We start from the raw sequence: 16,100 nt of genomic DNA, 5'->3' as shown, positions 1-16,100 counted from the left end.
CTATTGAAAGATACTACGGGGGCTATTTTGGCTGCTGCGTAATATCATTGCACCTCCTGCAGCCATGTCTTAGTACACAACAAAGTTTTAAATAGGAAAAAGCACGATGCTAATGGTCTAATCAGATTCAATGGATTATGCTAAGCTATGCTAAAAGTGGTCGCACCAGACCCGGAGATCAGCTGCATGGATTCCAAAATGGTAAAAATCAAATGTTTAACTCTATGGGAGCTGGAAAATGAACATATTTTCAAAAAAAGTTGAGTGTCCCTTTAAGGATATGAAAGATATGATGAACCCGCACATGCCAATTTCCCGCAAAACCGAAATACGCTGTCAGAGTTTTTATTCTCTCTATTGATGCCCTCTCTTGGAAAACCAACAACTTGTGGATTGAGGGACGTTCTCTTTTCCCCAGAAACCTCTTTTCTAATTAATTTCACCACACCTGAGTTGTTATAAGGCTTTCCTGTGCGTGTCTGACCGTCGGTGGTCAGGCTCTAATGGAAGCTCTGCACCTCTGCCTTTCTCCTTTAATGTTTCCAAATCAATCTCCCATAATGCAAATTGAAAAGAGAGGCTGTTCCAGAAGCATTTACTCAAAGGCCATTTTCACTTAGTTCCCACACATATTTCTTAAGACCGGTTGTTCTTTTGATGGATTCGGATGGCGAGTTGGACCTCATGTGGCATTGTGTTGATGGGAATTGGGTTTTAAAGGCATTCTAAATGCGTCTTCGGGGAGGGCCTGGATCTGTCCGTTTTGGGCGCAATTAGATCCAGAGTGATGGTCGCGAGGAAGGCGTAAGAAAATGGAACATCACTTCCGCAGTCACACGCTGCCCTCCATCATTTTGGGATGAATAACAAAGCTGAGCTGTTATTTTAATGCACTGCCTTTTTCTCTCAAGCCTTTTCATCTCAGCCGGCTGTAAAAAGCCAGTAATCATTTTTTGCTTTTGATTGATCAGAGTCATTATGTGTTTTGTTTCTCAGGAGATGCCGATATCTGTACTCCCAGCAAAATCAAATGTGTGGACAAAGCACTTGGTAAGCAAGCATTTTTCATTTTTGCAAACACCCCAGAGTGTAATATCTCTGGAGTTAGTGGACACCAATAATTAAATACCAGATAAACAGACATTTCTGTGCTTGGTGTCGGGGACGGCTGGGTAGGAGAGGCAGAATTACACCGGTGATTATTTCTCTTTCATGGGAGCTGGAGACTCAGTTCATGAATGAGAATGATGTTTCTGGTCTTTTCTCCGGCGCATTCACAGAACCTTGACATCCTTTACGGAACAGCATTAAGTCGGAGATCCCCGCGGTGCATTAGCCACTGATATCCTCACAGCGTTATCACATGCTGAAGGTGTCTTGTTTCACTGATTTTATGATTCTCGTAAATGGAGCGGCTCATGAAAAGTTGATGATGAGAGATGTATTGTTACAAATATTATAGTCCTTATCTAATAAGGCAGAAATGTAATTATCTCCCCAGTCCTGACCCCATTTAACGGGTAGTTGAACTAAATCTAGATGTATCTTTACAGAAGGCTTTATACAGTACTTACATTGTATTGGCCTATTCAAATAAAATAACCAAATTCTTCATCTTTATTGGTAACATTAGTGATTTAATTCCATTTCATGGTGGAATGAGTCTTTTTCACCCAAATCTACCAAACATATTCATGCATACAAAAATAAACACGTTCATTCACAAGTTGACATTTATTTAATACTAAAAGTGGTTAAACTGATTGGTAAGAGTAAACATATTTATCCAAAAGAAGGGAACGCCAGCTAAATGTTTAATGCAATTTGCGTCTTTCCTCTCAGCATATTTGTGTGTGTGTGTGTGTGTGTGCTCTTTTCTGGATGCCCTTCAGAAACTAAATTAAATCTGAACAACACGCCGAGTGTGTTTCAAGCGTCTTATGAATGATTGTTTAGCGTTGATGTTATCTCTCCACATTAGTTTGATGAATGAGGAATATGTGTGCAGGTGTGGGCCAGAGCACCTGATCTCTCTCTTTCTCTCTCTCTCTCTCTCTCTCACACACACACACACACATTGTTCGTCTGAATCTTCTGCTGTAATCTGATCTTTTGTGTCCTCTGTCTCTGTGTTACAGCGCTGTTACAGAAAAGTTCAGGTGACACTTGCTCCTGTGAAACTCCATGTAACCTTACACGTTATGGAAAAGAGCTTTCCATGGTCAAAATCCCCAGTAAAGGCTCTGCCCGCTACCTATCCAGGAAATACGACAAGTCAGAAGAGTATATCAGGTCTGTAAGCCTTTCCACTTGACATATACACACTCTTAAAAATGAAGGTGCTTCACAATGCCAAAGGAGACCAATTTTTGTCGGTATGGTTCCATAAACAACTTTTACTGAACCTCTATCGTCTTTCTGTTTCATTAAAGTTTCCTTGTAGTGATAAAAGGTTCTTTAGAGTATAAAAAGGCATGAAAGAATTGGTTCTTCTAAGAACCTTTGACTGGTTCTTTGAGGATCCAAAAATGGTTCTTCTATGGTAAGCTGTAAAGAACCTTTTAAAGGTGCAGTGTGTAAATTTTAGCGGCATCTGGTGGTGAGGAATTGCAACCAACGGCTCGGTCCACTGCTCACCCCTCACTTTTGAAACACACAGAGAAGCTATGATAGCCGCCACCCGACAAACATGCCATCGTCGTAGACAACTTAGTAAAAACACTTTGTCCATTAAGGGCTTCTGTAGAAACATGGCGGCACAAAATGGCGACTTCCATGTGAGGGGACCCTCGGTGTATGTAGATAAAAACGTCTCATTCTAAGATAATAACGGTTCATTAAGAAAGGTCATTATACACCCCTGATAAAATAGTTTTGTATATTATTTTGCATTTCTGTCAAGAGATCCTTCTAAAAATTACACACTGCACCTTTAAGCCCCTTTATTTTTTAAATTCTGTTCTGAAAAATATAATTTATTTGATAGGGTCAAAACGACATATTAAGACACACTACATGTAAACTACAAAATGTAAATAAACATATGAACACTTCAATGACAGCTTAAAACTCTTAAAAATAAAGGTATTGTTCGGCTGTATGGTTCCATAAAGAACCTTTTCATCCAGAACCCACAATATTTAAAGGGGCCATATCATGAAAATCAGATTTTTTTTCCATGTTTAAGTGCTATAATTGGGTCCCCAGTGCTTCTATCAACCTAGAAAATGTGAAAAAGATTAACCCAGTAACTTAGTTTTGGTAAACCTTTTTCTGCAAGCATGTGAAAAAAAGTAATTGACATTTGGTTCCCCTTGTGATGTCAGAAGGGGATAATACCGCCCCTTAAACTGCAATACCACGACACTCAAATTTAGTGCAGAGATCAGCTCATTTGCATTTTTAAGGACACACAAAAACGGCACATTTTGCTCACACCAAAGTGGCAATTTTAACATGCTAAAATAAGTCTTGAGTGAAAGGTCCCCTTTAAGAAAGATTCAGCAGACTACAAGAATGCAAGAAAACAAATGGTCTTTTAAGAACTTTTTACTTTTTAGTAGATTCTTACTTTCTCTTTTTAGATACTTTAGTGCCATCACTGTGAAGAAAAAAACTTTATTTTTAAGAGTGTACAGTACAATGAGGCTGGCATGGATGGCTGATGTTATTCCAGTATCATTTGAGAATATTCAAATTTCCATCTCTAGCTGTCACTGGGCGGTACCCTTTCAAAAAGTACACATTTGCACCTAAATAATGCAAATTAGTACTTCAAAGGTACATATTAATCCCTTAAAGGTACATATTGGTACCAAATATATAAACTATTCAGCAGCAACAACATAAATAATTTAATACAGTGTTAGCTACAGATCTTTACATTCTTGCCTGGCTGCCAAATCCAGGTCTCTATGTGATTCATGCCCACTGCCTCTTCTCGTCTATTGAAAACCTAAACCTTTTAATTTTTTTTTCAAAATGTATTTGTTCCAGAGGTCAGCTTAGTTACTAGCCAGACCAATAAACAAGCACAGGCTTGAAGTTAACTTTGGACCAGGCGCATAACCACGGCAACGCCCATGCGCAGTGCCGGCGCCAGCCGAGCGCTGATGAGGGGGCGTCTTAAATACCAGAGGGGGCGATCACACAAAATGCATTTAATTCCCCAAGCTAGAAAATACATATAGCTTTGGTACGTCCCTTAAGCTTTAACGTGTTATAAACAAACATCTTTGTAATACAACCACAAAAACTACAGCTATAGTGAGCAATGTACATGATATGAACACTTTTACTATATACAACAACAAAAAAGCATACCTAACGTTACTTAACAGCTCAACACTGCTCATTTGAAGTTCAGACCCAGAGGTAGTTCTTTTTAATCCATTTCGACTGTCCATTGTGAAATTAGTTAATGTAATATAAAACCCTGAAATTATGAAATGTTCGTACTTCGTGTTTGCTTTCCGTAGTGCAAATAATTTTTACGTAATGGTGGGGGACAGTGTTTGCAAATGATTTCTAGCGCAAAAACGGTCCAAATGCAACATTTTATTAAAATTTTGGTTCAATTTGATCATTTAACGTAGTTATTTTAACTGCCACAAGTAATGCACCATAAGCTAGCGATTAAACACCAGCAGATAGAGAACCACAATAGCAAAATGACAACTCGTTTACACATTTAGCTATGCTTTAGGATAGGATAGGCTAATTCAAATACCTATTCGTTAGTTATAAATTCATTGTTTTTATCTATTAATATTAATAATAATACATGTATTTTACTTCTGATAAACAGGTGTGTGTGTGAGAGAGATATCGTATGCTTACCTTTAACGTTAAATGCAGAACAATAATAGGCTGTGTTGGTTGTACTTTAACTTGCAAGGATGCTGAACAACATAAACATCTGAACTTTTCAAAACTATGTACAGTCTGGCTGAAGTTCATTGTGCCAGAATTGACATGACAGCCGAACATTTGGTTCTGTGCACCTGAAATGCTCCGATAATAATCCATGCCACGGCATTAATTGATGTGTGATAATCCGGAGTCCGGTTTGCAGAATTTGCAGTCCTATTTTCCATATATCCATTGCTACAGGGCAGGCCCGGGTCACTCTCCCACTCCTTTCTGTAACTTTTGATATACTTTCGCACTTCGACATCTTGATTTCCCGCTGAGACTGAGAATGCGGGCTCATTGTCGACGTGCGTCAAGCCGTCAACACAAAAGGCTTGTTCAACTCCATGCGGCGCCGCAAGAACCGACAGTCGGATGACGTCAAAGTACCGCGAGAACGATTCGAGAAATCATGCAAAGTGTAATTTCGTCTCGCTTTCGCGGCGCTTTGACGTCATCATCGCCTCACAGCTCCAGCGGCGCCGCCTGAAGTGTAACAAGCCATGGAGTGGGCGTGTGTTTATTAATGTCACGGTAGAATACATGCACACTTGATTTTTTGGTTTTGTTAAATAATTAGACTATAAAATTCACTTTAGAAAGACAATACACAAGGCAAATGTGATTTTTAAATAAAATATTATCATTAAAATAAAATCCCATTCAACATTAATGGTGGAGGGGGCGAGATAGTGCCGGTGCGGGGGCGACGCCCCCTCACGCCCCCTCGTGGCGCCGGCCCTGCCCATGCGTCCGATGAAACCATCTCTAAATTAATATGTAGAGTTTATGAGCTTTTTAAAGGGTACTGCCCAAGTGACAGCCTGGGAACATTTTAATTTTTTTTACATTTTTTGACAGTGTATGTGAGTTAATGGAAGATTTTGTTTTAGGTTAAATTAGATTTAAAATCAATGTATAATCCACAAACATATTTAATTATTCTGATTAACTTAATTTTATTGTTTAATTTTAGAGACAACTTTCTTGTTTTGGACATATTCTTTGAAGCTCTAAACTATGAAACAATAGAACAGAAAAAAGCATACGACGTTGCAGGATTATTAGGTGAGTCATCTGGTAATTAATTATATAAATAAAATAGTCTTTCTGTATTAAAAAATACTTTTCATCCCTATCCTACACTGTAAAAAAAGTCCGTAAAAAATTCAATGTTATTGCAGCTGGGTTGCCGGCAATCCACCGCAGATCCACATCTACGTTATTTACCGGCAAGAGTTTGTTCAAAGCCAAAAATTTTTTAAATATTAACAAGTCCTTATCTTTACAGAATAAAACCATACAATAACAGCCTCATGCAAAGCATTCTGGGAACCAGAAATCATCATCAACCTTTTTCGTTTTGTTTCCCAGAATGTTTTGCTCGATGCTGTTTTTTAGTTTTACTCTGTAAAGACAAAGACTTGTAAATGTTTAATGTTCATTTAACTTTGAACAAAATGTTGCCAGTAAATAACATAAATTTAAATCTACGGTAAATTACCGGCAACTCAGCTGCAATTTCTACGGATTTTTTTTACAGTGTAGAGAAGAACTTTGAGAATGGATGAACAGTTGTTAACTGCTTTGTCTTGTTTGTTTTCAGGTGACATTGGTGGACAGATGGGTCTTTTTATAGGGGCCAGTATTCTCACCATATTGGAGATTCTTGACTACGTATACGAGGTAACCGTGTATTGTTGTGACCTCCTGCATCTATCCTGTGTGTATTTATTTTTCGCCCAATAGTTGTGCAGGAAGCCCAGGCAGGCTCTTTATTCTCTTTCTTCATTGTAAAGAGTATTTCTGGATAAGAGCAGATACAGTGAGCTGAGCCACAAAAGAGCTGAGACTGCAAAACTCACTTTATACCCCTCATTTGTCCTTCTGCCCTTTTCCTCTGCTTGCTTTCTTAGGTGATCAAACACAGGCTGAAGCGTTTACTCAGACCACAGCAAGAAGACAAGAAACACACCCAACCGCAGCAACAGGCCAGCACGGTCGCCACAGTAAATCTTGAGGAAATGAAAGCTAAGGTGAGCAACATGTTCATCTAACAACAGTGACAGCATGCAGCACAAATCAAATATGTGAATAGAAATAAAAAAGAGTAGCTTAATTGGTAGAGCATTCCATTAGCAACATCAAGGTTGTGGGTTCAAATCCCAACATAAATACACTGATAAAAATGTCAATTTTGGAAAAAGTATATGCCAGTGGCAGCTCGTGACTACTCATCCGAGGGGCACAAATTCAAAATAAGTGTTCGGAGGGTCATGTGTGTTGCTCGTGTTTTCAAAATATGTGTTTGATATGTCATGTGAACCATGTGCATTATGTGTTTTGTCAAAATAAGTGCCTGCTACACACGCGTCAAAACCGTTTATGATAAAAGAGACGCTAACGTTCACAAAATACACACAAGACACTCCCTTAACAGTAAACTTTGATTATGCATGAGATTATGGGAGTATCTGGCAAATGCAAGCGTCTCTTTTATCATAAACCCTTTAGACGCGTCTGCAGAAGGGACTTATTTTGACAAGACACTTTGACACATAGGATCTCTCGACGCGCAGAACACACATTTTGAAATTATGAACCACACAGATGGTTACGGGCTACATACATGTTGTGACGAACTCGAAAGAAGAAGTCACTGGCGCCACTGGTATCCCCAAATTCAGATCTGGAGTTTAATTTATGGGGAATTGTTCATGACTATGCTTTATTCTTAAGAAATTTTTTCATTTATTTATACCAAGTGACCCAAAATAGTTTTTAAGAATATTCAATGATTATGGTATAGACGGTTTCATCTAACGCATGTGCGTTGTCACGGTTACGCATCTTGATACAACTTAACTTCTGGGGCCTCATTTATAAAATGCTTCGTAGAAACCACCCTACATTTGATGTTACGATCATTTATCAAAAATGCATCTGTATGATTCATAAACCGAACTTACGCACAGAAAATGTGCATACCCTTTTCTTTCAGATGTGAAATTTATAAATCGCAAATGATCTTGAACTTGTGGGCAGCTGAGCAGTTTCAGACCTCCGCCTTTAAACCATGCCTAATTTATGTCATAGACATATAAAAGTGTGCTTGTCAATGTTTAAACCCAATTTCGAGCAGCAGGCTTATAGTATATTGCCAAAAACCTGCAGCAATCAGACAAGCAAAAGTGCGTACGTCTGCTCAGACCCTGATGTGGCGCTAAGCACTTTTCCACAGTTTTTATAAATATGGACTTTGCCGTGTATTTTTGCGTACACACACTTTACGATCAAATCTGTGCGTATGCATGCTTTATAAATGAGGCCCCTGCTGTTTGTTTAAAGGCGGAGTCCACGATGTTTGAAAAACGCGTTGGAAAAGGAGACGGGCCGACTACCAAAACACACTTATAGCCAATCAAATCAAATCAAATGCCGGTTTGCGTATGTGTGGGGCGGGTCTATCAACAGAAGGTCCAGATTCTATTGGGGTAGGGGCGTGTTTGTTTAGGTGATTTCAAATATCAACATTGGCTTTCAAACATCATGGACTCCGCCTTTAATGGTTTGGCTAGTGGCTAAAGTGAACTCTTGAATCAATACCTAGCTGAAAATAACAAATGTTTTGGTTTCCTTGTCAAAAGGGAAGACGATGATCATGGATTACAGCCAGTATGTAGTTAACATTGCATACATTAAGTTACGGAAGTTACGTTTGTTCCACGAAAGCTGTTTGTTTAGGTTGTTACTGCTGAAACGTCTATAGGTGGGGTCTTTAGTAGGCAGGGGTTTATGTTGTTGAAAGCATGGGTGTGGTCTAATTCACTGGCTGTGACTGAAGAACATTAGCTTACAGTTTTATTTAACAGTATACAGAATTATTTTTTATGATTTTTATTCATTTACCAATTGGTGATCATAATTATTTTGCTGTTGCATCATGTAATGCAAGCAATAAGCAACACCGCATACCAGAGGTTCAGTTATAACCAGAGGCGGACACTACTTGAGTATTTTAGTTACATTTTCCAAGCATCTGTGTTTTATCAGAGTGTTTGTCTTGGGAAAAATGTACTTTACTTACAAACCAACAGCACTACTTTGTATAACTTAATATGTTTTGTTTAATTAAAATGTACAATTTTAGAACAGTTTTTTTGTCATACATTTTCTTTGGGGGGGGCACAAAGGAATGCACCGTACACAAGGGGGGCCGCACGCAAAAAAAAGTTTGAGAACCACTGTTCTAAAGCATAGAATCATACTGTGTATTTCTTTAATTTTGCATATTAAAATTGATTTAATTTCCTTATTACATAAAAAAAAAATTACTTTTACTTTTCTTGAAAAAAAAATAGATGTTTAATGTACTTAAACATTAAATATAAACCAAAAACTTGAAAATATGAAATGAAGTGGAGTAAAAAATTATGGATATGGTTTTCCAAAGAAAAACACTGATAAAATACTAATACTTGAAAATGTACTTTCATGTAAAAAGTAAAAATACTTAAGTAGTGTCTGCCTCTGGTTTTAACCATACTGTAGTTTGGGGAGTTTATCTGCAACCAACCATTGCAAATTCGCCATATGCATTATTTATGCATTATCACAGTGAGTCACATTCTGTCACATTCCTTCAAGGCATTTTTTTTTCAGAATAGAGCCGTGTGTAAGATGTGAGAGTTTAAAAAATAAATCTATGTAGAAACCATCTAACTCTCGTTGTTCCTGTCAGGACTCTGGCGAGATGAGTCGGAGTCACTCGGAGGGTGCTTACGCGAACACCGTCCTCCCAAATCATCATCATCAACATCGTACCCATCGCAGAGTGTTTGAAGACTTTGCCTGCTAGGAACCTGCCCGGCAGCTCTAGTGCTGTTGACAACCACAGAAAGAGTCTCTGTGTACTGAGTTTGGGCTCAGTGATAGACCCTCAGACCTCAGCGCTGATCTCTTTTACTGTCACCAGTTAAAGCTACAGCCAAAGTCGAACTTGAAACCCTTGCTTCTAACCGAACGCAGGCACGGATCGGACAACACACTGCGTTCCGGCGGGAGACCTGTCTGACACCCCCTTCTCTACCCCTCCTCTCACCGGAAGTGACATCACTGACAAATCTTAGATTTCTACATTGAATACTTTGGTATTGGTCCTCTATAATATCAAGGCTGCATGACATAGATCCACTTTATTTATTCTTCAGATACTGTTTAAAACATTACATTTTTTATATTTTGTCAGCTGTTAAGAGTTTTCTTCAGTGAATTCTCATCTTGTGAAATATAATTAATCTACAAATGTAAATGATGTATTTGAATCATGGCTATCAACCCTTAGAATCCAAATGCTTTTTTCTCATAAAGTAAATCATGAGAAAGGTGTAGAATAGTGAGTGTCAGAAAAACTCAAATGTATCCAATTGGGTATGTCTGGTAAATGTTTTCTTTATCTCAAATGATTTATGATTTATTTAACTTAAAGTATATTGAATAGTCCACTAATTTTGTAATGTTATTTATAGAGATACTTGTGAGTGGTAATGGGTGTCATTAGCAACAATAACATAATCTTTTTGTAAGGTTACTTCTCTTTGGAGAGCAGAATGTGTACAGTAAAACCCAGATGACATGGTGGTAACCATGTGGACAATGTTTATTTCAACCATCCAACAGCTGATGGATTCACTTTCCCAGACCTCCCAAATATGTTTAATAAAACTGACCTCATGTTCCTAGTTTATCTTATAAATGAGACCGAGTTGAACAGCCCCAGCGAGAATGATAAACAGTGTTTGCTCAGCACACTTTCGAACTATGAGTTATCGCTAGATGTTTGAAAGTTAGTCATTGAGTTTTGTTTTTCCTCTGTATTAGTTGTCAAAGGTACAGCGGTATCTCTGATAAAAAGCCAGATGTGAGAAGCATTTCAATGAGAAGCCTACATTTTTTTTGTGTATGAAAATAAGCAAGCGCTGAAATATTTCGCTTTTTCCATGTGCTGCAGGTATAACAACTAATGTCAGTAATGCATTTGTGGTTAATTTAAAATATATTTTTTATATTGCCATGAGTGAACTGTGTAGCACCTCCAGAATTTCCATGCACGGTCTTGGCAACCATTCCAAATAGTTATGGTTGCACAAAAATGTTTAAAAAAGTATTTCCAGACATAGCAACTTCGATCCATAAGCAATGCTTACGAGGTGAATTGGCAGTGGTGTCAACGAACAAATTTTATTTCGTAATCAGACATTTGAAGTGCATTAATAGTATGTATGTCTGATTCATATTTCTAATTTATTATAATATGTGTAAGATTTAAAAACAAAAATCAGTTATACTATGTCAATTTCTTTATTGGTAAATGTGTTATATACATTTTGCTATATAGACCCTCTTTTCATTTCTTCTCCCAAATTATTTAAATGTGGCACTATAGTATTATAAGTCTTAGTGAAACAGATACGTATACTTTTTTAGTAGATACAATCAGCAAGAAAGACTCTGTATAATAATTTTCATGCATTCCTGCAAAATGTACTGTATGTATCTCATTTTTGGATATCAAAACCATGCGCTCATAGTCACAAAGTAATCATGGCTAATACAGGCTTTTAACATTCATAAAATTGCATCACAGTGACATTTTTAAAGGCTCCCAGTCAGAGTCTGATGGTACCCTGAGTCGGTTATGCATAATAATACAGTTTACTGTCATAAATAACTCTGCTCTCAGCGGTGAATGCAAAATAGCTGACATACCAGTGCATGTCAAAGAACTGCAGTGGAACAAATCACTCCGATTTGATTTGGCATTATCTATCAACCTCATGCAGTACAGTCGTATATTTCTGCACTTGTGGCCTATCTTACATGTGCAGAAGGGATTCCTCCGAATGTTGAAATGCAATTGCGTCTGCACAACTCGCAGGTCCTTTAAAAAGGACTATATTTGTGCTTTCTGGAAACACTGTTTTCAACAAAGTACATGACAGTCATTTTGCGCGATTTAGTGGGCAGACCTGCATCGAATGGTGAATGCAGATACTTGTCTTTAAAGGATTAGTCCATTTTCTTAAAAAAAAAATCCAGATAATTTACTCACCATGTCATCCAGAATGTTGATGTCTTTTTTGTTCAGTCGAGAGGAAGTTGTGTTTTTTGAGGAGGGCGTTCCAGGATTTTTCTCATTTTAATGGACTTTAATAGACATTAACACGTAACAGTTTTAATGCAGTTTAAAATTGCAGATTCAAATGACTCTAAACGATCCCAAACGAGGCAGAAGGGTCTTATCTAGCGAAACGATTGTCATTTTTGACAAGAAAGATTGAAGGTGTGCACTTTTAAACCATAACTTCTCGTCCTGTGACATGCCATCGAGACCTCACGTATTTGCGTAATGCTGTGGAAAGGTCACGTGTTATATATATGAAACGCACATTTGTGGACCATTTTAAATAATAAACTGACACAAAGACATTAATTAGTATCATTTCACATACAACAACGTCGAAATGGTCCTCTTCTCCACACTTGTAAACACTGGGGCGGAGTTTCGCATACGTCATCCGTGACCTCTTGACGTGATGACGTATTGCGTGGGGTCTCGGTGGCGCGTCACAGGACTGGAGGAAGAAGAGAAGTTGTGGTTTAAAAGTGCATTTTATTTTTCTTGTCAAAAATGACAATCGTTAAGACCCTTATGCCTTGTTTGGGATCGTTTAGAGTCCTTTGAAGCTGAAATTTTGGATTGCATTAGAGCTGTTGCGTGTTGGGGTCCATTAAAGTCCATTAAAATGAGAAAAATCCTCGAATGTTTTCCTCGGAGGACATGGTTTCTTCTCGACTGAACAAGGAGGGACATCAACATTTTGGATGACATGGTGGTGACTAATTACACTGTCCAACTAAATCCACAATGCTTCTACAATAATTTTAATTCCCGGTTGAGTTATATCAATTAATATTCCTTCACATCCTGGTATTGTTTAAGATTCAAATTCCAGTTCAATCCAAAGCAATGTTCAGCTTTGTGTGTATTTTTAAAAATTGTTACGCTTTGATGTGCTTTTCATTTCCACCCGTTTTTGGCAGCCGGACCACCATTTAGCTCCAAGAGGGGGCCGTAAAATGAAGCACGGAAGCAGCGTATAGTGTAAACAGACTGTTGAGATTTCCACACGATTAAAGGCATCAGGACTAATCAGGCTAATTACCCATTACACTCCAGAGCCTAATGGACTGTGCACAAGTCTACACAGAACACATAATACAGTTTGTACAAAGGTCTGCTGTTATGACCGTGGTTTCCGTTAGAACACATTTTATAAATGTAACGATGGTACGTACTGAAGTCCAATAATAAAACCTTGATAAATGAATTGCATTGCCTCTGTTCATTTCATGGTAATGAGAAAAGCACGCTCACACCGTGTATTTGATTCCTCAGTGAGTGCCTATAAGACATCTAAAAAGAACCTTACAGGTTGAAGACAAGCAAAGATATTGGTTATAACAAGATTAAGCACTGCTTTTGCTATGAATAGGGGACAATACAACGCTAAATATGACCGCCAAGCTCGATTCTAGTGACAGCAGGGGCAGTTCACCAGTCACTCAAGTGGCCACACCCATTATGCAGAACTTTAAGGCTTAATATAATTTAAACGGATGAGTTACAAAAAAATTAGTTGAATGTTTTATGAGTCATCTCTAGTCAAGATAAATAATAGTATTTTTAAATGACTTGTAAATCTGAGTTGATTTAACTTAAACATTTAATGCTGGGTACACACCAAAATATTTTTTTTACATCTTATAAGATTTTCAAAATGTCATAGACCACAAACATGAGGATAAAAATCCTAGATTTGACAGTTTTGCTCCTATTGTGTGTGGTGTGCCATGATGTGTCAAAAACAGCACACCACACACTCACAGATTTTCAACCAGAGTCTCGACTGTGAACACAGAAAATCTCTCATAACCTCGCGAGACTTCAGAATAAGCATGGCCGAAGATATGCAGGAAGAAATTTCAATGATAGTGTTTGTAATGTTTTTACAGGAAATTCAAGGGAAAAAGGAAAAGGGTTTGGGTGAAGTCGTGGAGACAGCGGGAACATGGTTCACTTTGCATCAACTTCACTTTGTGCAGCACCACGACTGCTTCCGTCTTCCATCATCTCGCTTTCTTATTGGATATTGTTTCATTTCACAAATAATCTCAAGAGTGTGCACGCATTTGTCCTCAGGGTTCCCCCCCCCACATCTAGATTTCTGATCGTAAATATTAAACATGTTTAAAAATTACGATTCACAATCGGGCGGCTCCGATGTTCTTCCGATCAGATTTGGACACTCTTTACACACATCACACCATGGAAAAATCAGATAAAATAATCCGTAGAACTATCAAGATAATCGGGACACAGCTAGGATTGTCAGAAGGGGGAAATCGGCCCAAAATCAGCTCTGGTTACCTTTTGGTGGGTACCCAGCAAGGCAGCAAATAATTTTTTACAGAGAAGTAGATGAAACAACATCAAAAAGGTGTTGTAGTGCAATTTGAGCTTATGAAACAAAAGTTACAGTACAGTTGATGTGAGGTTTAATTCTTAGTCGTAAATATGTTGATTTTAGCAAAGGATTTAAGAGGAATTTAATCTTGCATTACTGAAATAACTGCCCAGAGGCATTGCCAACACGGCCTTGTGGCACGACTTTGAGACAAGCTGTGTATAAACTTGATAAGCACATGTATAAATTCGAGTATTGCAGAATATAACACTGACTTGCCTGTTACATGCAGAAATACATTGCAATGACATTGCTATGAACAAATATGCGTTTCTAACAAATGTTAAAGCTATAGTTCACCCAAAAATGTATAATTCTGTTATCACTCATTCTCAAGTTAAAACCTGTAAACACAAAGGAAGATATTTTGAGCAATGTTTGTAACCAAACCATTTTTAAGCACCATTAATTTTTATAGTATTTTGTTCAACTATGAAAGTCAATGGCGCTCCTATTTTCTTGCTTGCTTACAAATACCTTCATTTTTGTTCAGCAGAACAAATACATTTATAGTTGAAGGTGAGTAAATCATGATAGAATTTTATTTTTGGGTAAACTATCCATTGAAATCTGAAATATACAGCATCATATGGTGCGATTTCCCAGACAAGGTTTTAGATTAATTCAGAACTAGGCCTTAGTTATATAAGGACATTTCAGTAGTTTTTACAAACAAACCTTACAAAAACAATACTGGTGTGCATCTTGGGACAAAACAATGGCACTGATATACGTTATGTCATTGCAAGATGTTTTTAAATTAAGGCATCTCAAACATGCATTTAGTCTGGGACTAGAATAAACCCTGTCCGGGAAACCACCCAAAAAAGGTACATTTTATATGTCACAACTGTTCATAATTAAGTCAGAAGGTCTACTGTGTGAATCTTGTACAGTACAGTAAGTCTGCCGGTTTCCCACTAATAGTGATATATCACAACTACTGTGCAGTACTTGCTTGAAATTAAAACGATTGAAGCTGTATAAAAAATGATAGAGTGATCTGCTGAGAAGACATTTAGATGCCATACAAATGTATCAGTATTAAATGACTCCTGTATAATTAGATACTGCTGACTTTGGCTGACTGGTACTTATGTGGGCTCACTTTATGCCCAAATCCAGCATGTGTGGTTAAGAGCTTTAAAAGAGAGGGCATATAAATAGAGGTGAACAACCAATAAACCATGCCCATGAAATGCCACAAAATTTACAGCTTCTCATTAAGACTGACGTTTAATCTAGATCTTATTGGCTAGCCTTTGATTCATGCAACATTGACCCAAAAATAAATGCCAATGCAAATGCAATATACAGCTCTATTCAAATCCGCTTCTGGGAGGTTTCCCTCTAACCCTGCCCTTACAAACCCATCAAAAAATGATAAGTAACCTTAAGCACCTTGGGTCAGTTAGTATTTCATTAAAGTTGGAGCCAAATTTTGCAAAACGGTGGCCATCCAGGAGAGGATCTCAACTGGGAAGTAAAAAATAGAAAAAAAGGCGGCTACACATTTATCTGATATATAACATACAAAGTCTTTATTAAACATTTTGTACAATAATATCAGAACAAAATACAGTAAATTTATAGAGAATATTC

The 16,100-nt window shown here is 37.7% G+C and overlaps 1 protein-coding gene across 1 annotated transcript in view; it reads left to right on the top strand.

Moving 5' to 3' along the window:
- The window catches only part of asic4a (acid-sensing (proton-gated) ion channel family member 4a), a 121,678-nt gene extending 109,681 nt beyond the window's left edge, over positions 1-11,997 (top strand). The window contains exons 5-10 of the mRNA XM_055215073.2: positions 997-1,050; positions 2,139-2,292; positions 5,888-5,979; positions 6,518-6,597; positions 6,828-6,947; positions 9,653-11,997. Of these exons, the coding sequence (XP_055071048.2) occupies positions 997-1,050; positions 2,139-2,292; positions 5,888-5,979; positions 6,518-6,597; positions 6,828-6,947; positions 9,653-9,769 (617 nt within the window). The 3' untranslated portion in view covers positions 9,770-11,997. The remainder of the gene's footprint in view (positions 1-996; positions 1,051-2,138; positions 2,293-5,887; positions 5,980-6,517; positions 6,598-6,827; positions 6,948-9,652) is intronic.
- Positions 11,998-16,100: the final 4,103 nt, after the last annotated feature.

Source organism: Misgurnus anguillicaudatus, chromosome 17, assembly GCF_027580225.2.
Source record: "Misgurnus anguillicaudatus chromosome 17, ASM2758022v2, whole genome shotgun sequence".
NCBI classification, from domain to species: domain Eukaryota; kingdom Metazoa; phylum Chordata; class Actinopteri; order Cypriniformes; family Cobitidae; genus Misgurnus; species Misgurnus anguillicaudatus.
This window is presented reverse-complemented; position numbering and strand designations above follow the sequence as displayed.